Below are 26255 nucleotides of genomic sequence, written 5' to 3'. Positions count from 1 at the left end.
CTCTCCCATATCAACTCCTGTTTGTCAGCTATAAAAACCTGGATGCAACATAATTTCCTCAAACTCAACAGCGATAAGACAGAATTCCTCCTCATAGGCTCCAAAGCCACACTCAGCAAAATCAATAACCCCACTCTCACCATCGACGGCACCACTGTCTCCCCATCTCCCCAGGCCCGCAACCTTGGCGTGATCTTTGATTCCACCCTCTCCCTTGAGCCTCACATCCGCCATGTCATTAAAACCTCCTTCTTTCATCTCCGCAACATCGCCAAACTCAGACCCTCTCTCACTCCGCCTGCTGCTGAAAGACTCATCCATGCCTTCATCTCCTCCCGACTGGACTATTGCAACTCACTTCTCCTTGGCATCAGCTCCACCTAGATCAACCGACTCCAACTGGTCCAGAACGCAGCCGCCCGACTCATCACCCACACCAAATCCTGGCATCACATCACTCCAGTCCTCAAAAAACTTCACTGGCTTCCCATCTCCCACCGGATCACCTACAAAATCCTGGTCCTCACCTACAAAGCCCTCCACCATCTGGCCCCCACATATCTCATTGACCTCCTCTCCCCCTACCAACCCTCACGGTCCCTCAGATCCACATCAGCCGGTCTCCTCTCCATCCACAAGTCCAACCTCCGCAGTTTTGGGGACAGAGCCTTCTCCAGGGCAGCTCCCAGGCTCTGGAACTCCCTCCCCCAACTGATCCGCAATTCCGTGTCCCTCCCCATCTTCCAGTCCCGCCTCAAGACCCATCTCTTCACCTCTGCCTATCCTTAGCCCCACGTCCCCGTCCCTTTTCATCTGTGCATTAATTGCCTCATGCTGTGTTTTGTATTGAATTCTGTCTTTACTTTGTGTACTAGTCATGTCTCTACTATTTATTTCATTCCCCTTACATGTTTTTCCTATACATGCTCAATTTTTGTAAGGTGTCCTTGAGACTCTTGAAAGGCGCCCATAAATAAAATGTATTATTATTATTATTATCTTCGGTTTAAACCGGCGTCTGCAGTTCCTTCCTACACATTCAGTATGTAGTGTTGATTCCAAAATGGCCTGTTAGATATTATTAAAATGAATCTGGTGATGTGATTATGTTATTAAATGGACAATATTCATCAAAGTAGATGCTTGAAAACTTTATTTGTTGCTTCACAATCAGCACAATTTTCGAACAGGTAACATGGCATCACATCTTCTTCAGGTACAGCCTGGACATTATATCTTTGAAGTTTTATACTTTTATTTATTGATTATACAGTTCCATTTATCTCTTCCGACACACACCTTCCCTCCACCCCCAACACCAATAGCCCCCCCTACATAATTCATCCCAAATGAAACCTTTTAGTACGATCATTACTCTTATCACCAAAATCATTGCTGTTTACCTTCATTGATTTAATACTGCAATTTCAGACAGTTTTAAAACAGTTTGTTTTATAAATGCAAAATATGAACAATTTCAGCCAAAAGTGCTCATTTTCACAAGTTTCTTTATCTGAGATAAGAATATATAAAATTAAAAACAATCTTTTTTTTTTTCAATTGAGCGTGACAAGAATAAGATGAATTTAGGTTACAAACAAACTGAGGCTAGAAATAATGGAATTCAGTTAAGTTAGGCTACCACAGTCATTCTATTAGGCATTGACAAAACTTTGGTTTCACCAGATGTCTCTTGTTTTATAGGGCATGACCTATAGTGAGAAACTCTGCTGCTTAGGACTGCAGACACAGTGGTACGTGATTGCATGTTGATTTTAGTTGGTGGAACAGTAGCATTGGAATCTGTTGCTAGCAGCTTGCTTGTATCGCGAGTTGGTCCCTGATGTCCAGGCTTGCTGTTTTGATGTTGGTTTTTATAACCCTCCTGCAGAGGCCCCTTTCTGCTCCTATTCCTACCATCCTCAGATCTTCCAGGAAAACCGCCTTCGCTGAGCCTTTGACCATGTGGCCGAGGATAGAAACCTCGTCTTTGACTCGATGGGCCATTGCGTTGATTATTCTGAAGGAAAAAATGCAAAGCAGGTTTAGAAATCATTGAACAATTATAAATACCAACAGGCTTCTAATTTACTTGGCAAAACGGCAACAATTGGTACTTATGGCTCATCATAAGGTATAAAGTGCAACATTTTTCAGGTGCGTATTCTCATATGAACGTGAAACTATTAAGCCTTGCCTTTGCTTAGATATAAAGTGGGCATTCATATTGGAAACTATTGTGTCAGTATCCTCGAGCACATGGTCAGCCACATCTCACTTCCACATTGAGGAAATCTCACATATACTTCTTCTTACGTATGGCGTGCACAGCCTAAAGTTGTTGGACAACTTGTTCTATTGTTCTTTCACACTGACAAGTGAAGATTTTAATCTTTATGGAACATTAACAGACAGCCTTGACCCACACTGCTGATTTAATTCCTTTCAAACATTCTAAAGAAATGTATTACTATTTATGTCAAATTCAGTCACGTAGGCTGCAATGATTATATCAGATTTATCAAGAAAGCAAAACTGAGCAAATTGTTGGAGTTAGACACAAAATGCTGGAATAACTCAGCGGGACATTCCTTCTCTCCTGAGATGCTGCCCGTCCCACTGAGTTACTGTGGCACTTTGCATTTATCTTCGGTGTAAACCAGCATCTGCAGTTCCCTCCTCCACAAATTGCTGGGGTGGCAGGTCGACAAGCCCTTGTAGTTGGATGGGATCGTTCATGTTTTTGGTGTTAATTTTCCCAAATTCTCCAGATTTAGGGAGGGTTTGTTTAATTGTAACTATTTTATGCAATAGTTACACAGAAAACAAAATAATACATGTCAACAGGTTAACATATGTCATGAGGAAAATGGCCAAAGCTGTATTTAAGTATATTACAGCAGGATACTTCAAGATAATCTATATGGTTTTGTGAAAGGGAGGTCTTGTTTGACCAATTTATTAGAGTATTTTGGGGCTGTTAATGAGGACAATCTACGCATATTATGGTGGAGGATGTGCAAGACATCCTAAGGCGTATGAAGGTATATACATTTCCTGAACCTGATCAGTTATATCTGTGGATATTGAGGAAGATTTAAAAGATCTTGCAGGAAACCTGGCTGAGATATGAATCATCATTATGCACAGGTGAGCTGGCGATAACTAGAGGGTGGCTAATGTTGTGCCATTATTTTAAAAGATTAGTAAATGTAGGCTAGTGAGCCGAGCAACTGTGAAGGTAAATTATTGGAAAGGATTCTGAAGGATAAGATATATATATGTTTAGATGGTCAGGGGACTGATTAGGGATAGTCAGCATAGTTTTCTACATAGGAGTTCAGGTCTTTTAGATTTGAAGTAATTTTTTGAAGAAATAACCGAAAAGGTTGATGGGGACAAGGCGGGGGTGGGTACATGGAATGTGCTACCAAAGGAGCTAATTGAGGAGCACTGTAAGATTTAAAATATACTTGGTCAGGTACATGGATAGAAATCCAACAAGGGGAAATATGAGTAACTTTGATGGGCCATCTTGGTTGGCATGGACGAGTTGGGCCGAAGGGCCTGTTTCCGTTCTTTATGGGTCTAACATTGTAAGTGAAGAGCTGTGGTGAAAGGAGAATTGAAGGTTGTACTTTACTTAGATTTTCAGAAGGTGCCATATCAAAAATTATTATGGAAAATATAAGCTCATAGTGTAGGAAGTAGCATATTGGTGTGAATAAAAGATTGGTTGCCTAACAGGGAGCAGCCATTTATAGATCTACATTTCGTTGGTAATATGTAATGAATGATGATTAGTGCTGAGGCCACAATTGTTTGCAATTTACATTATAGACTTGGATGAAGTTACCAAATGTACTGATGACTTGAAGACAGGTAGGAACATAGGTTGTAAAGAGGACATATGGAAGCTGCAAATAATATGACTGTAAGTTATCTGGGTGCACAAAGATCTGGAAAATTGAGTATAATGGAGGTGAATATGAATTTTCCATGGTGACTGCGATAATTGAAAAAGCATATTATTTAAATAATGCAAGGTTGCAGAACTCTGAAATGCAGATGGATCTTGGTGTTCTTGTGTATGCTCCACATCAAGAAAATGTGGAGATAAATAAGTAATTTGGAACACAAACAGAACTACCTGTCTGGTAGACTTTCTCTGAAAGCCTCAAATCCACTTATATTCTTCTTAAATAATAAGATAAATATTGTACACAGGTATTAAGGTATTGGTTGGAACAGATTTGGAGTTCTGTGTACAGTATTTATCTTATTATTTAAGAAGAATATGTGGATTTGAGGCTTTCAGAGAAAGTTTACCAGACTGATAGCTGTACTGAGTGGGCTCTCGTACGAGTTGTCCTTTCTAGGCACCACTAATGATATTCTTGCATTGATGAGATACAACGACAATGTGCTCTTCTTACCTGTCTGAGTACAGGCACCTTCTGAATGTTCGAACTGTCCTTGGAGCCCATTACTTTATGACTAGTGGATGACAATGCACTAACAGAGCTTGACAGTGGATGAACATTACTGGAATCACTTTGAGGATTCAGATGCGAGGGAGTCAACGAGGACCTTGTGGAGTAGTTATTCTTCGGATGTGAAACTGCAAAGAAAAATATATTTTAAACACAATATCCAGTAACGCTTCAGTTTTGAGATAGAGATTTAAATCTCAAAGATAATGCTGAAAATAAACCCCTGGTTTAATTAATTTACAATAATATCCCCCCCCCCCCCCATAAACTCATTCTACTGCACATTTACACACAGTTTAGAAACATAGAAACATAGAAACTAGGTGCAGGAGAAGGCCATTCGGCCCTTCGAGCCTGCACCGCCATTCAATATGATCATGGCTGATCATCCAACTCAGTATCCCGTACCTGCCTTCTCTCCATACCCTCTGATCCCCTTAGCCACAAGGACCACATCTAACTCCCTCTTAAATATAGCCAATGAACTGGCCTCAACTACCCTCTGTGGCAGGGAGTTCCAGAGATTCACCACTCTCTGTGTGAAAAAAGTTCTTCTCATCTCGGTTTTAAAGGATTTCCCCCTTATCCTTAAGCTGTGACCCCTTGTCCTGGACTTCCCCAACATCGGGAGCAATCTTCCTGCATCTAGCCTGTCCAACCCCTTAAGAATTTTGTAAGTTTCTATAAGATCCCCTCTCAATCTCCTAAATTCTAGAGAGTATAAACCAAGTCTATCCAGTCTTTCTTCATAAGACAGTCCTGACATCCCAGGAATCAGTCTGGTGAACCTTCTCTGCACTCCCTCTATGGCAATAATGTCCTTCCTCAGATTTGGAGACCAAAACTGTACGCAATACTCCAGGTGTGGTCTCACCAAGACCCTGTACAACTGCAGTAGAACCTCCCTGCTCCTATACTCAAATCCTTTTGCTATGAAAGCTAACATACCATTCGCTTTCTTCACTGCCTGCTTCACTGCCTGTATTGCCCTCTGCATAAAAAGAGAGGGCAATACCAATCTTTCTTTTATTTTAGGGTTTATTTTTGCTGCCTAACCAACACTTGACCTTATCTTCTGTGAACTTCATCCACCATTTAATGAAGTATCACAAAGGATGGCTTTTGTTGGAGGTTGCTAAGGGAAGTGGGAACGGAATGGAGGCATTTGAAGGGATTGCTATCATCTTCCAGTTTGGGAATACAGGGAAAAATCTGCCAATGATCCCAAATCTAGGGCAAGGGAGAGGGTTGGCAGAGGGGGGGCTATAAAAAGAGAGGGCAATACCAATCTTTCTTTTATTTTAGGGTTTATTTTTGCTGCCTAACCAACACTTGACCTTATCTTCTGTGAACTTCATCCACCATTTAATGAAGTATCACAAAGGATGGCTTTTGTTGGAGGTTGCTAAGGGAAGTGGGAACGGAATGGAGGCATTTGAAGGGATTGCTATCATCTTCCAGTTTGGGAATACAGGGAAAAATCTGCCAATGATCCCAAATCTAGGGCAAGGGAGAGGGTTGGCAGAGGGGGGGCTATAAAAAGAGAGGGCAATACCAATCTTTCTTTTATTTAGGGTTTATTTTTGCTGCCTAACCAACACTTGACCTTATCTTCTGTGAACTTCATCCACCATTTCTCTGTGATTCCACAACAGTGCATAGAACATTTTACAGAAATAAGTCTGTCCATGCCACCAGCCATGAGTCTAAGTCTATACAACATTCAAGTCATCATCTGTTCTAAGTTGTGTAGGAAGGAACTGCAAATGCTGGTTTACACCGAAGATAGACACAAAATGCTGGAGTAACTCAGCGCGACAGGCAGCATCTCTGGATAGAAGGAATGGGTGTCATTTCTGGGGGAGACCAGTCTGAAGAAGGGTCTCGACCCGAAACATCACCCATTCCTTCTATTCAGAGCTGCTGCCTGTCCCACTGAGTTACTCCAGCATTTTGTGTCTATCTGTTCTCATTTTCTGGCTATGATAATGCTCACTTTCTCCAAGCAGCTGGATTTGGGACTCCAGGCTACTGATGTTTCCAGTGAAGCGAGCTGACTTGCCCAGATCCTCATCATATTTGCGTTCACTTACAAATTGCTGCGAGAAAAAGTTCAAAACGAGAATGAAACACATAACATTGGCAGCACGCATGTTTCACATTTAAAATATCTACATTGTGTCCATTCAATAAGTGCCACAGCACTGATTACTCCCATCCACCGCCCTAACTTCTGCCCCACAACATGTATTTCTGCACCTGAGCATTATGTTACTGCTCCAGAATGTGGTGTTATTCCAATCCAACCCGGCCTTTTTCGATCACTTACATACCAAAATTCTTGATTCATTATGGCATTCAGAAGCAGCCTCACAAGCTTCTCAATTGTATAGAAGCCCGCACAACTTGTGATCGGCAATACATTCTGACCTTGCCAGTAATGTCTTGAATTAAAGTGACCTTAAGGAGCTGTAAACTATTTCAAGTGTCAAAAGAGTCAAGTGTCAAGAGTGTTTTATTGTCATACTAGACCAAGTGGGACCCATTGGGTCCCTGTCACACAGGAGGCCTGGTTCCCCAATGCAATATGTTCCCCCAACGCAATATTCTACCACCCACCCATAGCCCTCAACTGTGCAGGGGCGGCTCATTTTCCCTTATCCTCCCTCCCTCTTTTTAAACTTTTAAAAAATTCAATTTCACTTGTTGCAATTCACTTGAGACGGTGAGGAGGTTTCCCCCCCATTTCGAGGAAAAGGCGTCAAGATTCCCCGAGTCCCTGCGATCGACGGAAGAATTGCAGGCCTCCGTAGACGGCCTCTCCCAGAGGGAGTAATGGCCACAACAGCCACCTTCCCACCGCGCTGCCCTGCACACTCAGCCTCGCCCGCGCGGCGATATCTACCGCTGCCGCCATGTTCTAGAACTTCAAGGAGCCCAGCGGAGCGCGCTGCATGACCTGAGCAGCAGTTTCAAAACGCTAAGTGACAAATTTAAAGAAGTGAAAGTTAAGAAGCCAAGAAGTACAGAAGACATAACGGGGTGACGTCACTTGCAGTGCGAGCCGACGGCAGATAGGCAGATCAAAGCGCACGGTATTGGGGGTTCAGTATTGATGTGGATAGAGATGGCTGGCAGACAGGAAGCAAAGAGTAGGAGTAAACGGATCCTTTTCACAATGGCAGGCAGTGACTAGTTGGGTACCGCAAGGCTCAGTTCTGGGACCCCAGCTATTTACGATATATATTAATGATTTGGACGAGGGAATTGAATGCAACATCTCCAAGTTTGCAGATGACACGAAGCTGGGGGGCAGTGTTAGCTGTGAGGAGGATGCTAGGAGGCTGCAAGGTGACTTGGATAGGCTGGGTGAGTGGGCAAATGCATGGCAGATGCAGTATAATGTGGATAAATGTGAGGTTATCCACTTTGGTGGCAAAAACAGGAAAGTAGATTATTATCTGAATGGTGGCCGATTAGGAAAGGGGGAGATGCAACGAGACCTGGGTGTCATGGTACACCAGTCATTAAAAGTAGGCATGCAGGTGCAGCAGGCAGTGAAGAAGGCGAATGGTATGTTAGCATTCATAGCAAAAGGATTTGAGTATAGGAGCAGGGAGGTTCTACTGCAGTTGTACAGGGTCTTGGTGAGACCACACCTGGAGTATTGCGTACAGTTATGGTCTCCTAATCTGAGGAAAGACATTCTTGCCATAGAGGGAGTACAGAGAAGGTTCACCAGACTGATTCCTGGGATGTCAGGACTTTCATATGAAAAAAGACTGGATAGACTCGGTTTGTACTCGCTAGAATTTAGAAGATTGAGGGGGGATCTTATAGAAACTTACAAAATTCTTAAGGGGTTGGACAGGCTAGATGCAGGAAGATTGTTCCCGATGTTGGGGAAGTCCAGAACAAGGGGTCACAGTTTAAGGATAAGGGGGAAACCTTTTAGGACCGAGATGAGAAAAACATTTTTCACACAGAGAGTGGTGAATCTCTGGAATTCTCTGCCACAGAAGGTAGTTGAGGCCAGTTCATTGGCTATATTTAAGAGGGAGTTAGATGTGGCCCTTGTGGCTAAAGGGATCAGGAGGTATGGAGAGAAGGCAGGTACAAGATACTGAGTTGGATGATCAGCCATGATCATATTGAATGGCGGTGCAGGCTCGAAGGGCCGAATGGCCTACTCCTGCACCTATTTTCTATGTTTCTATGTTTCTATCCATTGTGATGTCATCAGCGAAAGAGCCAGTTTATTTTCTAAGTTTTATTGGATTTGTGAACATTTTCATAAATAACTCAAGAAGTAAAGCACAACATTTTCAGATAAGGCTATTTTGGACTCCAGGGGGTAAATCTCTACCCCAATAGGTAAACATTTTACCGTTAATGCATTGTTTTTTCCGACAAGATGTGACAACACACAAACAAATAAATACATAAATACACACACACACATCCAAGATCAGAGTTTTATAGTTATAATAAGGATAGATGTCTCAGATATATATGAATGCATCTTCAAAATGCCTACAGTCTTTGGACACGGTCTACCACGGAGCACTGAGATTTGTTACTAATTTTAAAACCCTCACGCACCACTGCACTTTGTATGCTCAAGTTGGATGGTTTGCCCTGTCCACCCGCAGACTCCATCATTGGCATATCCTTATTTATAAGACTATCCTCGGTGTTCTTCCTTCATACCTTCGGTATGAAGTAGAGTTTCAAAGTCTACAGAGAGATTTATGCCAGTTGGAAGAGTGGGCTGAAAGATGGCAGATGGATTTTAATGCTGATAAGTGTGAGGTGCTACATCTTGGCAGGACAAATCAAAATAGGACGTACATGGTAAATGGTAGGGAATTGAAGAATGTCGGTGAACAGAGGGATCTGGGAATAACTGTGCACAGTTCCCTGAAAGTGGAATCTCATGTAGATAGGGTGGTAAAGAAAGCTTTTGGTGTGCTGGCCTTTATAAATCAGAGCATTGAGTATAGAAGTTGGGATGTAATGTTAAAATTGTACAAGGCATTGGTGAGGCCAATTCTGGAGTATGGGGTACAATTTTGGTCGCCTAATTATAGGAAGGATGTCAACAAAATAGAGAGAGTACAGAGGAGATTTACTAGAATGTTGCCTGGGTTTCAGCAACTAAGTTACAGAGAAAGGTTGAACAAGTTAGGGCTTTATTCTTTGGAGCGCAGAAGGTTAAGGGGGGACTTGATAGAGGTTTTTAAAATGATGAGAGGGATAGACAGAGTTGACGTGGAAAAGCTTTTCCCACTGAGAGTAGGGAAGATTCAAACAAGGGGACATGACTTGAGAATTAAGGGACTGAAGTTTAGGGGTAACATGAGGGGGAACTTCTTTACTCAGAGAGTGGTAGCTGTGTGGAATGAGCTTCCAGTGAAGGTGGTGGAGGCAGGTTCGTTTTTATCATTTAAAAATAAATTGGATAGTTATATGGATGGGAAAGGAATGGAGGGTTATGGTCTGAGCGCAGGTATATGGGACTAGGGGAGATTATGTGTTCGGCACGGACTAGAAGGGTCGAGATGGCCTGTTTCCGTGCTGTAATTGTTATATGGTTATATGGTTATACCTGCAGAAGTATGTAATTCGAAAAAGCACAGGAACTTATCAGCTCCGCTCTGAGGACTTGTTCTTACTAACTGTACCTAAAGTCCGTACTGAACTGGGGAAAAGGGCATTTAGTTATGCTGCTCCCTTCGCATGGAACCAGCTGCAGAATGAACTGAAACTTAAGGAGCTGGTTTCTATAAACAGATTTAAATCCCTTCTTAATGATGTTGAAGCGGGCTCTTCTGTCTGTACATGCTTTGTTTGATGATGTTCTGACTGTGACTCTATTTATATGTTCTCTGTTGTTTTTTTTAAATTATTGTCTGTAACTGTGGAACTGTGCTGCTGCCTGTCTTGGCCAGGACTCTCTTGTAAAAGAGATGTTTAATCTCAATGAGACTTATCCTGGTTAAATAAAGGTTAAATAAAATAAAATAAAAAAAAAAAAATAGAACAATGGCATTCTTACTTTCAGCAGCACAACAGAATATGTAAACATAGTGCATTGTAAACAATATAATAAACAAGTGAGAAAAAAGAGTTCAGTGTGTGTATATATACTTACTCACAAATACACACATGCACACACATATATATGCGTGTCATTTTTGGCCTCCTCGCTGAGAGCCCCCCTCCGCCTTCTGGGATCGGAGGATTTTTCCCATCGATGAAAAATCAGAGAGATATTAATGTTTTTTAAAAATTCCCCATTCTCTCTGCTGCCCCCGCTGGCTTCAGGGGGGAGGGACTATAAAACCCGGAAGTGTAGTCCCTCACTCAGTCTCTGCCAGACCCAGGAAGCGAGAGGATCACGGCTCTCTGAGCTGCGAATAACACTGAACGCACGCCTACTCCACGGTGAGTCCCCTCGATGGCTGTAAGGTGGCTGCTGCCCAATTGTTTGCCTCGCCTTTTTAACAAGTTTGTGTTCACAAAATGAATTTTGGTTGTCGGGTGGCTGCTGCCCAATTGTTTGCCATGGCTTGGCTTTTAAAATCGTTGCAACAGTTGGCTGCCAGCCCAAGAATCCATTCGCCCACAATGTCTATAGCAGTTGAGCACAGGAGAATGGTGAGTAAGGTGGTGAAAAATCATAGTGCAATCCTGTACCATTTTTGCGCAAATAGAAAACCCACGCAAACCAGAAGAGCACAAGATCAGAGTTTTAGTTATGTATAGATAGATATTACTGCGTGACATTATATTGCCCTGGACGCTCTTATTAGACAGGACTGTACAATCTCCTTGCTAGTTCATAGCTCCTTTATGCTAATCAACCAATTGTTCAAAGATTGCACCATAAGCCTTATAGACAATAGACAACAGGTGCAGGAGTAGGTCATTCAGCCCCTCGAGCCAGCACCGCCATTCAATGTGATCATGGCTGATCATCCTCAATCAGTACCCCATTCCTGCCATCTCCCCATATTCCTTGACTCCGCTATCTTTAAGAGCTCTGTTTAGCTTTCTCTCAAAAATGTCCAGAGAACCAGCCTCCACCACCCTCTGAGGCAGCGAATTCCACAGATTCACAACTCTCTGTGTGAAATGGCTTACCTCTTATTCTTAAACTGTGGCCCCTGGTTCTGGACTCCCCCAACATCGGGAACATGTTTCCTGCCTCTAGAATGTCCAAACCCTTACTAAACTTATATATTTCAATAAGATCTCCTCTCATCCTAAATTCCAGAGTGTACCAGCCCAGCCGCTCCATTCTATCAATATATGACAGTCCCGCCATTCCGGGAATTAACCTTGTGAACCTACGCTGCACTCCCTCAATAGCAAGAACGTTATTGATGATTGATGTCTTGGTAAATCACCAAGATTTAATTTAATCTTGATGATTAATTTCTTGGTTAATCACCAAGTTCTTGGTGAGAACTTTCTCACTGATATTATCATTTAACATGCAGAAAAGCAGAATGAATAAAACATAATGAAGAAAGAAGAATAGAAGAATAATGAAGGAAGCATTCCATAAATAAAGAGGGTCAAATCACACTTGGAAATGTAGAATCAGATAGTTCTATATACTCATCTTTTTACGTTTCCAAGTATTCTCATTTGGCAGCATATATGTTCCCTCAAAAAAAATGTTTTCTTTCTCTGACTGTGCACCAGCAAAAATATTCACAAGAAATGTGATGGGGCCAGAACTCTGACAGCCATTAAACAACACATGCATGAATGCTTCAAAGATACATGCCATGTTCAAACCATGGTTTAAAAAGTATCAAAGTCATATTGCAGCATCAGTATGGAATTTTCAACCTTTCCATAATGGATACAAAGTGGATGAATTTCTGGGCCACGACTTTAGCTTCAGAGCTTCCAAGAATTCAGGTGACCAAGGTGATATTGATAAGTTGGTGCTCCACTGCTGCAGTTTGAAGGTATGTAAGAAGGAGATGGCCTGTTTTATTGGCAGTTTCAATGAAGCAGGTGGTGTAAAGAAAGCTACTCTATGTATCTTATTCAACACTGTCCTTTTCCAAAGTGGCCTTCGACAACCTGCTTGTCCATCACTAAAGATGGCTCAGTCAGTGGATCAGTGAGGCCAGGTGTGAGCAGTGCATGCTCGGCCCATTTAATACATCAAGATCCTGGAGCCAGTGTAGTCTACAGGTTTTCATATGAAATAAAAACAGGCTCTTGTTTGCTTTGTGCATGAGCCCTTGAAACAGGTTTAAATGCCCACCCTTGCTTGCAAGAAGAATGTCCAAGGCACTCATGCCCTGTTCACCTGCTGCTCGTGCATTTCTCATGCAATCAAGAGAAGATGAGTAATTAAAACTTACCCTCATTACTTTACTGTTTACATTTATCAAGAGCAGCAGCATTTGGTAAACTGGTCAGGTCCCTGCATTCATCAAATTTGTTTAGTTAGTTTAGAGATACAGCGCAGAAACAGACCCTACGGCCCACCGAACCCGCGCTGACCAGCGATCCCTGCACATTAACACTATCCTACACACTTGGGACAATTTACATTTACACAGCCAATTAACCTACAAACCTGTACATCTTTGTAGTGTGGGAAGAAACCTGAAGATCTCAGAGAAACCCCACGCAGAACGTACAACTCCATACAGAGAGGTAGTCAGGATCAAACCCGGGTCACTGGCGCTGCAAGGCAGCAACACTACTGCTGCGCCACTGCTCCGCCCTTTGCACAGTCGGAGTCGGTACCATTTGAAAGACCAGATACAACAACAAATTTAATGGAGGAAATATTTCCTGATCTTTTATTCCAATGCCTGCAAACAGCCATGGGCTGATTTCACTAGTGTTTGCTACATTATTTCTAGGCACCTTATTTATAAAATAACATAAAATCTGAAATAATTCATTTGTTCTTTAACCTTGGCCACATTGTAAACTGCCCCATCCTTGTCACAGCTCTGCAACTGGGTAAATATATATATTTCACTGAATTATATAATTTCATCTACCTTTTCCATCTCCTCTCCACCCCATCATAAACTGATCAGTAGAATTTTCATCTCCACCTCTAGGGTGGAAGGGTGGTCTTACAGCGCCAGAGACTTTGGTTTGATCCTGACTACGGGTGCTGTCTGTACGGAGTTTTACGTTCTCCCCGTGCCCTACGTGGGTTTTCTACGAGATCTTTGATTTCCCCCCACACTCCGAAGACGTACAGGTACGTAGGTTAATTGACTTGGTGTAAATGTAAATTATCCCTAGGATGTGTAGGTTAGTGTTAAAAAAAATGCGCGGGGATCGCTGATCGGCATGGACTCAGTGGGATGGAGGGCCGATTCCCGCGCTGTATCTCTGAACTAAAAACAAAACTAAACCTCTCTTAAGGTTGTCAAAATTCAACATTGTCAAGAATGAATGTGAACAGATGGCAGCTATTCTAATTGATTAAAGAAGATTCAGACTGAGGTGCGACAACAGACAGGTACAGTATTGAATCACCTTTTCCAGAGCAGCATATCCTGTGACACATTAGCAGTAAGTTGGGGTTGGAAATATCATATCTTCATATTTCCTTACAACATAAAAGGAGGCCATTCAGCCCACAAACTCTTCTAGCTTCCATAGCACTCTGATCAATCACATTCAATCACATTCTCCCATATTTATAAGGGTGAGGAATTGGTGGTGCCGGAGAAATCTGTGAGCAGAATTAAGTTCGCCCTCATCAGAACAATGCATTTGGTTTTAGGTCTGTAAGGCAAATGTTGGTTACCCTTTATTTTTGACTTTAGACTTTAGACTTTAGAGATACTGAGCAGAAAGAGGCCCATCACTGACCACACACACTAGGGTCAATTTTACAACTTATCGAAGTGAATTAACCAACCAACCTGGCGTCTTTGGAATGTGGGAGGAAACCGGAGCACCCAGAGAAAACTCACGTAGGTCACAGGAAAAATATACAAATTCCATACAGATAAGGACCCGGAGTCAGGATCGATCCCGGGTCTCTGGTGCTATAAGGCATCAACTATCGCTGCGCCACCGTGCTGCTTTGATGCCACTATCTTTGATGGGCTTCATGTAATAACTGACCTTAATCTCGGCTCTGAGTTCAGAAAGCTGGGATTCAGACATCTGGATGGCCTTATCCGTTAATCTCTTGAGTTCCTCAGCCCTCCTCTGCCTTGCTTCCAGGATGTCCACTGTGAAATAAAATACAGTAATAATAATATGAATTCATCAGCATCTTTTGATCCTGAATGGCTTGTGGGCCTTGGAACAAGCCATCTGGAACAAGCCATCTGGAACATGCAGGAATTTATTAGATCTAGCATACCAATATCTATTAACAGCAAATTAAAATTGGTGGATGGTTTAACAGCGACACATCAAGCATTTACTCCCTTAACAACTTTTCGTTTGACCCCTCCCATTTCCTCCAAATACAAGGTGTAGCTATGGGCACGCACATGGGCCCTAGCTATGCCTGCCTCTTTGTAGGGTACGTCGAACAATCTTTGTTCGAGGCGTACCATGGCCCTATCCCCAAGCTTTACCTCCGCTACATCGATGACTGCATTGGTGCTACCTCCTGCACTCACACACAACTCACTGACTCCATCCATTTCACCACTAACTTCCATCCAGCACTCAAATACACCTGGACCATTTCCGACACTTCTCTACCATTTCTTGACCTCACTATCTCCATCGCAGGTGATAGACCACTGACCGACATCCACTATAAACCCATTGACTCCCGTGGCTATCTGGACTACACTTCTTCCCACCCTGCTTCCTGTAAGGACTCCATCCCCTACTCCCAATTCCTCCGTCTACGCCGCATCTGCACCCAGGATGAGGTGTTCCACACCCAGACATCGGAGATGTCCTCATTCTTCAGGGAACGGGGATTCCCCTCTTCTACTATAGATGAGGGGAAAACCTCGCCTATAGAACACCTCATTTATAGTCTATTTTTTTTTTAAATCTCCTTCTCCCAATACCTCCGCTCGGTTCGCAATAACCAACCTGATCTCCCGGTGGCTCAGCACTTCAACTCCCCCTCCCATTCCGAATCCGACCTTTCTATCCTGGGCCTCCTCCATGGTCAGAGTGAGGCCCACCGTAAATTGGTGGAGCAGCACCTCATGCGTTTGAGCCCCAGCAGTATGAACATTGACCTCCAATTTCAGGTAGTCCCTGCTTTCTCCTCCCCTCCCCAGATCAGATTCAGATTCAGATTCAATTTTAATTGTCATTGTCAGTGTACAGTACAGAGACAACGAAATGCATTTAGCATCTCCCTGGAAGAGCGACATAGCAAATGATTTAAATAAATAATAATAAGTGATAATAAGTGTCCGGGGGGTGGGGGGGTGATTGGCAGTCACCGAGGTACGTTGTTGACTGCATTTAATCAAGATCTCCCTCAGTCCACTGTTTCCTGCCTCTTCTTTTCTTCTTCCCGCCACCCCCACCCTCACGTGAGTCTGAAGAAGGGTCTCGACCCGAAACATCACCCAAGGAGTTTAGTTTAGTGTGATGAAGATGGGGTGAGAGACATAGTTTTCGACCATGCACGAGCATGACCACGAGTATGATTGAAACGTACTTGTACAAGAAGAAGCTTTGATGAATTATTTAACTGCTTTGTACTTCAATAAAGAAACATTTAATCAAGAGACTGTTTCTGGAATATTCATCTTTCTACAGCATTGAATGTCATGTGGAGGGCTTGTGGGCGTGTGTAGATTACCTTCTGATTCACGGTCATCATTTAAAGTGACTATTGAGGGCTAAACCCTTGAGACATTGTAGAGGCTGTCACGACACAGTTATTTAGAGATAATCTCATGATACATGTACCTTTGAAGCGACGTGATAATGAAGCAACCTCTCTGGCAATAGAGATTATGCGGCGGAAGGAACTGCAGATGCTGCTTTACATCAAAGATAGACACAAAGTGCTCTAGTAACTCAGCGGGCCAGGCAGCATCTCTGGAGAGACGGAATGGGTGGCGTTTTGGGTCGAGACTTATGTGGAGATCAATTCATCAGCTTTTGAATTATTGGAGAGATTTTAAACTATCAAATTTTAAACGAAAGTCGTCCTCCTCATTTCACCCCTCCACCCCTTCTGTTTTATTAGTGGGCTAGGAAGTTATGAAATTCATTTGTTTTAATTTTTGAAAGAATTTACTGCCCATCCACAATGCTTTCCTTGCTTCCTTTTAATTCAATCTTTGGATTTAAAAAAAAATTCTCCTTCACAAGAAAATAGAAGTCAGTATGCTTAGGTCTGCCCAGACACTAGATATGATCATGGCTGAATCATCCCAAGTCTTAATTTCTTATCCAGGCTACTTTTCCATAACCCTCTATTCTCTGATCTTTCAAAAAATGATCAACCTCCACTTTACATATCTCTGATGTTTTAGCCGCCACAAACCTCCGGGCTAGATAATTTCAAGCTAGATAAAGAGACAAAGAATTATCTTTTTGAAGAATCTACTTTGAAGAAATTAAAGGCACATCAGTATTACATCCCTACACCTCATTATTACACAGCCATGTTCCTTTACTTGAGACAGCCCCATGTCAAAACCTCTCACCTTGTGATAACTCCTGAGCATTTCCTGTGTTTTAATAAGATTACCCTTCATTCTTCTAAATTCCAAAGAAACCAATTTAAACTATTTTAGCCATTCATGTTAGGACAATCTGATCATCTCAGGAATCAGTCTAATGCTAGGAATCAATCTCTCCATTGCTAGAATACTCTTACATCAAAAGGGAACAAAACTGTGCGTAATAATCTTGTTACAACCCCACCGACACTCTAAAATTGTAACAATGCTCTTCTGCCGTTAAACTTCAAATCTTAGCAATGGCTGCCTCGCCAACAGTCTGTCTGTCCTTTCCTGCTTTGTGTTTTAATAGTATGTATTAAATGAATGTTTTTAGTCTTCTTTAGCTTATTTTATGTGGTGTGGGTGATTTTGGGGGAAACTTTATCTAATCTCTTACCTCAACGGAGATGCAATTTTTTCCTTTTTCATATCTCCATCTGCACTGCGGCCTAACATCGAGGAGTTGGCGGCATTTCCTGGAGACCGACTTTTGGGAGCTCCCCCTCGGGGATCCTACTGGAATTTAACATCGCGGAGCCAGGGATCGATCTGGGAGCTCCAACCGTGGGTGCTTGTGGACTTTAACAACACGGAACTAGCGGTTTCTGGTCATAGACCGATTTTGGGAACTGCAAGCTGCAGGAGCGTCAACTGCCCCGACGCGGGGACTTCGATCGCCGGCTGCGGGAGCATCGATCGCCCCGAAGATGGTTCGACTGCCCCGACCATGGGCGAATAAAGAGGAGGAAGATTGGACTTTTTTCCCTTCCATCACAGTGCGGAATGTGGGAATCTGCTGTGGTGGATGTTTATGTTAACTTGTATGTAGTTTTGTGTCTTGTTGCTTTTTTGGTATGGCTGTTTGGTAATTCACACATCACTGTACCTTAATTGGTACACTTGACAATAAAAGATGGGCAGATTGGGCTCGTCAGCATGGGAAGGCAGTCCATCTAGGAGAGGGAAAACTCTGATTTAAAACCTCCACTGCCTTGTGGCCATATCCAGTCATGGAAAATGCTCCAGGAGTAAACCTCAAGAAAATCTGGAGTCGGTGCCCCTAAGGGAGTTTGTCGTTGTCTACAACCTCGCTCTGGCAGCTCCTGCGACGGCGCTGGTGCCAAACTGTAACGGCCCTGCTGTTCCTTTGGATTGATCAGCGACATGGAGAGGGGGGATGTGCTGCATGGGCAACAGCCTGTCCTCCATATGACATCACCCAGGCTTGCATCCGACCAGGATGCATCACCCTTGGTCAGTCATGACCGAAGGGGGCCTACTCATTGGTACACGTGACAATAAAAGACCTTTGAAACCTTTGACCATTGAAAGCCAAAATGCCATTTGCTTTCTTAATCACTTGCTGCACCTGCTTAACATATTTCACACACAAGAACACCTTGATTCCTTTGTACTGATCACATTTGTGGTCTCTCTCTGTTCAGATAATAGTCTGCCTTTTGATTTCTCCTATCATACCACAACCTCACACTTTCTCACAATAAACTACATTTGCCTACTTACTCAGCCTATAAATATCTTATTGTAGAATCCAAACATCCCTCTTATGACAGAGGGATCCTCCCACCTATATAATGTCATCAGCAGACCTTGGATATTTTACACTTTGCCCCTCTTTTAAGCCAATCATTTAGATAGTAAATAATGGAGAGCCAAGAATTGATCCTTGAGGCACTCCACAAATTATGTTTTTCCAGTCTGAAAAAGCCCTATCTATCTTAACCTTGGATCTTCCATGTGATAACCAGTCTTTAATTCATGTTAACACATCGTCCCGACACCATAAACACTTATCTTAAGCCCTAGCCTTTGAAGTGGCATCTAATTGAATGCTTTTTGGAAATTCAAGAACACCACATTTACAGATTCCTCGCCATCATCTCTGTTGCATACGCGAGGAAATTTGTCAAAGAAAATTTACTTTTCATAAAACCACATTACCTGAGTTTGATTGAATTACACCTTTCCAAATGACTAGCTAATTCCTCCTTGATTTTAGACTTCAGTAGTATCTTCCCTCCCATAAATGTAAAGCTTAGCAAAGAGTGTAGGAAGGACGTGCAGATGCTGTTTTAAACATGTTGTCCCCCTCCCTTCTTGCACAAGGACATCACATTCACACTTTCCCATCCCACCTTTATCCACCAAAACACAATAAGTTTTGAGAAACTTCAGCCAATCGCTCCACCTTTTCTGCACTCACTTCATATAAACCCTTAGATACAGGTTGTCAGGATTTACTAACATATATACCATTCATCCAATTTATTTTCAAATATTTTATTTTTTGCCAAAATGATTTTTCCCAGTTCTACCAGCAAAATGAAACTACCCTTTATCCATAAGGTTACTTGCAGAGCCGGCCACAGTGAAGACTGATATAAATTGTTGGCTTGAATTCACTGCCATTTCCTTGTTTCACTTTCATTTAGTTTTACAGCAGGATCTCCAGAGACTCCAGGGATGCTACTATTACCTTCCCGACTCTTCATTTTTTTTCATAGCAGCTCTCGCTTTTTTTATGATACACTTGTCAATTTTCTCTATTCTTATTAGTTCTGTGTGGCTGGCACCTCCAAAATTCTCAATCCCCTGGTCAACCATTAGTCATTTTGGATTTAATATTTTCTTTGGCCTCATTTATTAACCACAAAATCTGAACTAGCTTAAAGTAGTGTTGTTACAAAACCTACCAGATCTGCCTGCTGCCTGTGCATGTTATTCTGGAGACTTTTTTTTGGGGGGGGGGGTTAAGATGCAGGTTTGTATTGATTGTCGGAGAAGGATTTCCTCGGGCTGCTAGTTGATGAAGAAAACATTTTCGGGCTTCCGTTCCCATTTAAAAAAAAATTGCTGGACGATTGCATCGCTGGATTGAAGTTAAACGCGACTTCTAACGCCTTCAATGCCCAACATCACGGATCACAAGTCCAGGACAAAACAAAAGATATGTCATTTATTTAACATATTATCTTGCTTTTTGGTGTGGCTTCATTTTAATCTTATGATGTGAAAAATGTTATTTAGGCCCCCCTACGAATTGGCCTTGTCTTGCCTGCCGATATGGGCTTAACATTTATTGCAATGGCAACATTTCAATCGATCACATTCCAGAAACATCCACTCTCAAGATAATCAAATTCATTATTTGTTTGCACAATCATGTCATAAATCTAAATCATCTATATTTTGTGTTATTGTCCATCCATGATCAATACATGATCATTTTTCCATACTAAATATCCACAGTACAGTTGCAGTCAGATGTATTGTGCAAAAATAATGATTCTGATTATCTTGAGAGTGGATGTTTTTTATTTTATGGGAATTAAATATTCCTTCCATTTGGCATATAAATTCATGACAAAGTGAGATTTAAAAATCATGTTATATTGTGAATTCTTGTGTGAATGGGATCAGTTTGTTATTTGTTATTTGGATACTTAAGAAATAGATAGATGTTTAGATCTAGTAATTGAATTTAGATGAATTGATTCGATGAAACTTCGATTAATATGATTTTTTTGTTGGGTATTTACTATTTGTTTTAGTATTTAACTATTATTTCTACCTTTTTTTCTAAAACTGCAAATAATAACTTGTTTCTGTTAATGCTGTTCAATGTTTTTTTTTCTTGACATTTTAAACAGATGTCTCTGAAGAAGAAATGCAAAATTGTCAATCCAAATGCCCAGCAAAAGGGACTGATTTGGACAGCTTTCACAGAGATTACCCGAATTTGGAGTACTCCAAATGAGATGATCTACAGGATATTATAATGGGAAAGTAGTGGGCAGAAAGACATGTCATGCGTGGTTTGAAGAGCAAAAACTTGTAGTTTACAATGCCAAAATTGAACAGTTGAGGAAAAATAAGGTGTACAGAGTTGCTTATTGGTTACAATCTGAGGAGTATGATGATGCTACTGATTATGATATGCCAATGTATCAGCTAGCAACTGATCTTCTCCATAAAGACTTGGTCTATTGCTGGAAATTGTAATTCTTTACCTGTCTGTTACGGACATACAGCATAAAATACAATAATATTAAAGTTCTGATCTTGAGAATATCACATTTTTGAATTGTCAAGGCAGTCTGGGTGTTTATTACTATTTCCGTCACAACAGTCAATTTTGTAATTAGCTACATGCTTGTAATATGCTTTAATTTCAGGTCATCCAAATAAGATGTTTCATATTTGTTTCAGAATGCTTCAATCTATAATAACTGAACATTTTATTCAGTTTTTCTCTGAATCTTTTAGAAAGTTATGGGCTTTTGACTGTCCTCGATCACAGCTTTTGTGTTAAGTCAAATAGGGAACAAGATGCTAATTTCCAAGTCTGAAGAAGGGTTTCGGCCCGAAACGTTGCCTATTTCCTTCGCTCTATAGATGCTGCCGCACCCGCTGAATTTCTCCAGCACTTTTGTCTACCTGCTAATTTCCAAGTATGTAAATGACCATGACTTTTTTATTACTGAAGATATGAAAGTGAATTAGGTATCAAATTAAAGTTCTTTTTATGCTTTATCTGATGGAATAAATTACAGGCTTGATTTTTTAAATCCCAAAATTTTGTGACATTCCTATTTAAAGTTAAAAAAAATGTAATTCAACTTTCTTCTCTCTCCCACATGTTTTTTTCCCCCCATTCTTTGAATCTATTTGATGAAGAGATGTCCTGTTCATTTACCTGTTCAATGAGGTCATATATTTTCCTTCTCAACCAAACCGCCCATATGCAGCAACTGCAGGAATGTATCACCTGTCCCTATACCTCCTCCCTCACATCCATGCAGGGACACCAGCTATGCTTCCAGGTGAGACAGGGGTTCACCTGCAGTTCCTCAAACCTCATCCATTGCATCTGGTGTTCCCAATATGGCCTCCTTTACATCTGTGAGACCAATCATAGACTTGTTGTCTGTTTAGCCAAACACTTGCACTTCGTCTACTAAGGTCGACTGCATCTGCTAATCATTTTAACTCCCCTTCCCATTTCCAGACTGGCCTTTCAGTCCTGGGCCTCCTCCATTGCCAGAATAAAGGCTACATGCAAACTGGAGGAAGAGCACCTCATATTCTGCTTGGATAGCCTATCACCCAATGGTATGAACATTGAATTCTCCAATTTCATGTAACTTACCAAACACCCCCTCCTTCTTCCACAGCCCTGTGCCCCACCTGGACTTGCACCAACTTCTCTCTTCCCCATCCCTTTCCACTTACATTTCTTCCTTTGGCTTCACAATTTGCAATCCTTCCATCCTCATCTCAAACCTTTAGTCTTTTCATTTCTGTCCATTGTCCAAACACCTGTCTATACAAAACCCCCTTCTCTTGTTTTCACTGATCACTTGCCAGGCTTTGGCCTGCCTCTCCTCTCCCTCCAATCTGTAGCGCCACCTATCCATGTACGTCAGAAATGGATTCTTCACTCTTTTCTCATATTTTGCCTTTTGCTCAATGTATTGTTATCAGTTCATACAAAAGTTGTTCTGATCTGAAGAGTTCAAGTGCAAGTCTAACTGATAGTAGGTGCAGTTGCAAGTCCTGCTGCAACAGATTCCAGACTATTACTATGGCAAGTGGATGTTTAGAGCAAGGGTAACATTTCCCTTTGTTATGCAAAAGAAACTTATGTTTCAAGATTCCAAAAGTTCTTTAAGTGGGACTTGCATCTATCAATGATACCTCCAGTAAAAAGCCCTATATAACTATGAACTTTAAACAAAAACAACAAAAAGGACAGCAGATATTAGAAAACAGAAGAGAAGAATGAAAACAGAAAATAACACTCAGCAGGCCAGGCAGCATCTGTGGGGACAGAAACAGTAAAAGTTTCAGGTCGACAATTAAGGGTCACGAAACTGAAACTTCATTTAACTCAATTTCTCTTTCCACAGGTGCTGCCTGGCCTATTAAGTGATTGGTTTTATCATTACTACAGTAGAATCTTCACTGATGCAATTCATTGAAGATTGCTGAGAACATTTTGATAACACTGAATTTTGTCTGATTGATCAATATATAGCTTCCAAGATGTTGCCCAACCCAGGCGACTATTTGCGTGCTAGCCAGAGAATCAAATCTACAATCACATATTACAATTGCTCCACATTCTTGAATCTTTACTCCTTTAACATGTATCTGTACACTGTAAACGACTTGATCGTAAGCATGTTTTGTCTTTCTGCTGACTGGCGGTGCTGGCTCGAAGGGCCGAATGGCCTACTCCTGCACCTATTGTCTATTGACTGGTCAACACACAACAAAAGCTTTTTACTGTACCTCGGTGCACGTGACAATAAACTAAACTGACTGATAATGATTATTGATTTAATACAGAACAAGACCATATAACCATATAACAATAACAGCACGGAAACAGGCCATCTCGGCCCTTCTAGTCCGTACCGAACACGTATTCTCCCCTAGTCCCATATACCTGCGCTCAGACCATAACCCTCAATTCCTTTCCCGTTCATATAACTATCCAATTTATTTTTAAATGATAAAATCGAACCTGCCTCCACCACCTCCACTGGAAGCTCATTCCACACAGCTACCACTCTCTGAGTAAAGAAGTTCCCCCTCATGTTACCCCTAAACTTCTGTCCCTTAATTCTCAAGTCATGTCCTCTTGTTTGAATCTTCCCTACTCTCAGTGGGAAAAGCTAATCCACGTCAACTCTGTCTATCCCTCTCATCATTTTATAGACCTCTATCAAGTCCCCCCTTAACCTTCTGCGCTCCAAAGAATAAAGACTTAACTTGTTCAACCTTTCTCTGTAACTTAGTTGCTGAAACCCAGGCAACATTCTAGTAAATCTCCTCTGTACTCTCTCTATTTTGTTGACATCCTTCCTATAATTAGGCGACCAAAATTGTACACCATACTCCAGAATTGGCCTCACCAATGCCTTGTACAATTTTAACATTACATCCCAACTTCTATACTCAATGCTCTGATTCATAAAGGCCAGCACACCAAAAGCTTTCTTTACCACCCTATCTACATGAGATTCCACCTTCAGGGAACTGTGCACAGTGGCTCGCCTGCAGTCTGCCTGTTTTTAATTTTTTGTGTTGTTTTTTTTTGTCTTGTTCAGTTAAACTTTTGGTTATTAGGTTGAGTTATGTGTGGGGGGGGGGGGGGGGGGGGGGGGGGGGGAAACATGGCTTTCTGTCTCTCCCTTCGGGGGAATGCGACTTTCTTGTCGTATCCCCCTTCTCTTCCCCCGTCTGAGCTGAGGCCTAATGGCGGAGCTGGCGGCCTCCAACCTGCGACTGACCTCGAGGATCTGGAGGTAGAGCCAGCCAGGACTCACCAACGCGAGGCTGGCCGTCTTCGAGCTGCGACGGCGTTCGGGCAGCGACACGACTCGGCGCTCCAGTGAGGGTGGACGGCGCGGGGCTGAGACGCTCCTGTGAGGGCGGCCCGGCTCCCGGCTGGAAGGCGCTCCCGTGTGGACGGCCCGGTGCGGGGCTGGAAGGTGCTCCCGTGTGGGCGGCCCGGTGTGGGGCGGAGACGGTGCTCCGGTGGCTGAGGCGGCATTCTGGCGGCGGCGACCTGAATCCGGGGCTCGGCCGCGGGCCAGTGGATGACATCGTCGGGAGCTCGCGGGTCACAGGCTGATGCCTGTTCTCCGGAGCTCCCGTGGCAACAACTGCGTCCGCTGGACTGGAGGGCGGCAGCTTTGACCACCCCCGGGCCACGGAGCTTGAACCGCGGGACTGACTTACCATCGCCCGGTGGGGTATCGCCTCAGCGCAGAGGGAGAAGAGGAGGGAAGAGACAGCAACCCTAAGACTTTTGCCTCCATCACAGTGAGGAGGCGCTTGGTGAACTCACTGTGGTGGATGTTAATTTGTGTTTATTGTGTGTTGTTTATTATTACATGTATGGCTGCAGGCAACGACATTTCATTCAGACCGAAAGGTCTGAATGACAAATGAAGGATTCAATTCAATTCAATTCAATTATTCCTAGATCCCTCTGTTCAACTGCATTCCTCAATTCCCTACCATTTACCATGAATGTCCTATTTTGATTTGTCCTGCCAAGATGTAGCACCTCACACTTATCAGCATTAAACTCCATCTGCCATCTTTCAGCCCACTCTTCCAAATGGCCTAAATCTCTCTGTAGACTTTGAAAATCTACTTCATTACCCACACCACCACCTATCTTAGTATCATTTTACAAATGTTATTATTAATTACATTTGTAATTATATAAGGTTTTATTAGTGCAATCCACAGTAATAAGAATTTTAAAATGTTTTTCCAAAGATAAATTAATGCCCAAGATCTCTTGATTGTTGTGAAAATATTTAATAAATAGGGAAAGGGAGAATAAAATAATTTTGCAAAATTGATGTGTAGGTTCCTACGAATACAAACAATGAGCATTGCTCTAGCAACTGTTGTGCTCTAGAATACCTGTTAACTCTAATTGTCAACTGACATCATGCTTAAGATGCATTCATCCTTGCTATGCTCGAACTTGTAGCAGAAATAATGATGGAAAGAGTTCAAACATGTGGCAGCAATTTAGTAATACAGTTGGGCCTCATTGGCAGACACATCCATGAATCATCCAATTTAGTGTTCTTGGGTCAGTATGAGAATGTAAAAAGTGCCAGAAGTAACCACTGTTTTCAACGTCACCCCACCCCAATCCTTTAACTTGCCATTGTCACGTCTAATGGCATTTTGAAGATTTCATTGTCTTTATTTATTATCTTGTTTATTGGACTATTGCAGATTTCTAGTGGTCCCATTTTTTTCTCCTTTTATCTGTTCAATATTCTACAAATTTTCATGTGTGTCTTCCGGGGCATTTTGAAAACAAAGTTTAGGAGGTTGCTTATTAGGCAACATGTATCTGCACAGTAAATCTCACACTCTCCCGCCTTAAGGGAAATCCTCATGAAAGATTATGGGAGAGTAGGATGTTGATTGAAATCTGTAATACTGAGAGGGAAATGAAAAACAGAATATAACTAAAATTTCATCAGAATTGTCCCAACCGCTCATCACATAGTTCTTAGCACATCATTAT

At 42.1% G+C, this 26255-nt stretch overlaps 1 protein-coding gene across 3 annotated transcripts in view; it reads right to left on the bottom strand.

The window, feature by feature from the left end:
* Positions 1–1126: 1126 nt before the first annotated feature.
* The window catches only part of spats2l (spermatogenesis associated serine rich 2 like), a 170574-nt gene continuing 145445 nt past the window's right edge, over positions 1127–26255 (bottom strand). For all 3 annotated transcript variants that reach the window (XM_033023537.1, XM_033023538.1, XM_033023536.1), the window contains exons 9-12: positions 14625–14734; positions 6490–6592; positions 4437–4621; positions 1127–2020 (exon numbers count right to left, since the gene is read on the bottom strand). In XM_033023537.1, the coding sequence (XP_032879428.1) occupies positions 1634–2020; positions 4437–4621; positions 6490–6592; positions 14625–14734 (785 nt within the window). In that variant the 3' untranslated portion in view covers positions 1127–1633. The remainder of the gene's footprint in view (positions 2021–4436; positions 4622–6489; positions 6593–14624; positions 14735–26255) is intronic.

Source organism: Amblyraja radiata, chromosome 7, assembly GCF_010909765.2.
Source record: "Amblyraja radiata isolate CabotCenter1 chromosome 7, sAmbRad1.1.pri, whole genome shotgun sequence".
NCBI classification, from domain to species: Eukaryota; Metazoa; Chordata; class Chondrichthyes; order Rajiformes; family Rajidae; genus Amblyraja; species Amblyraja radiata.
The sequence above is the reverse complement of the archived record's forward strand: the minus strand, read 5'-3'. Positions and strand labels throughout refer to the sequence as shown.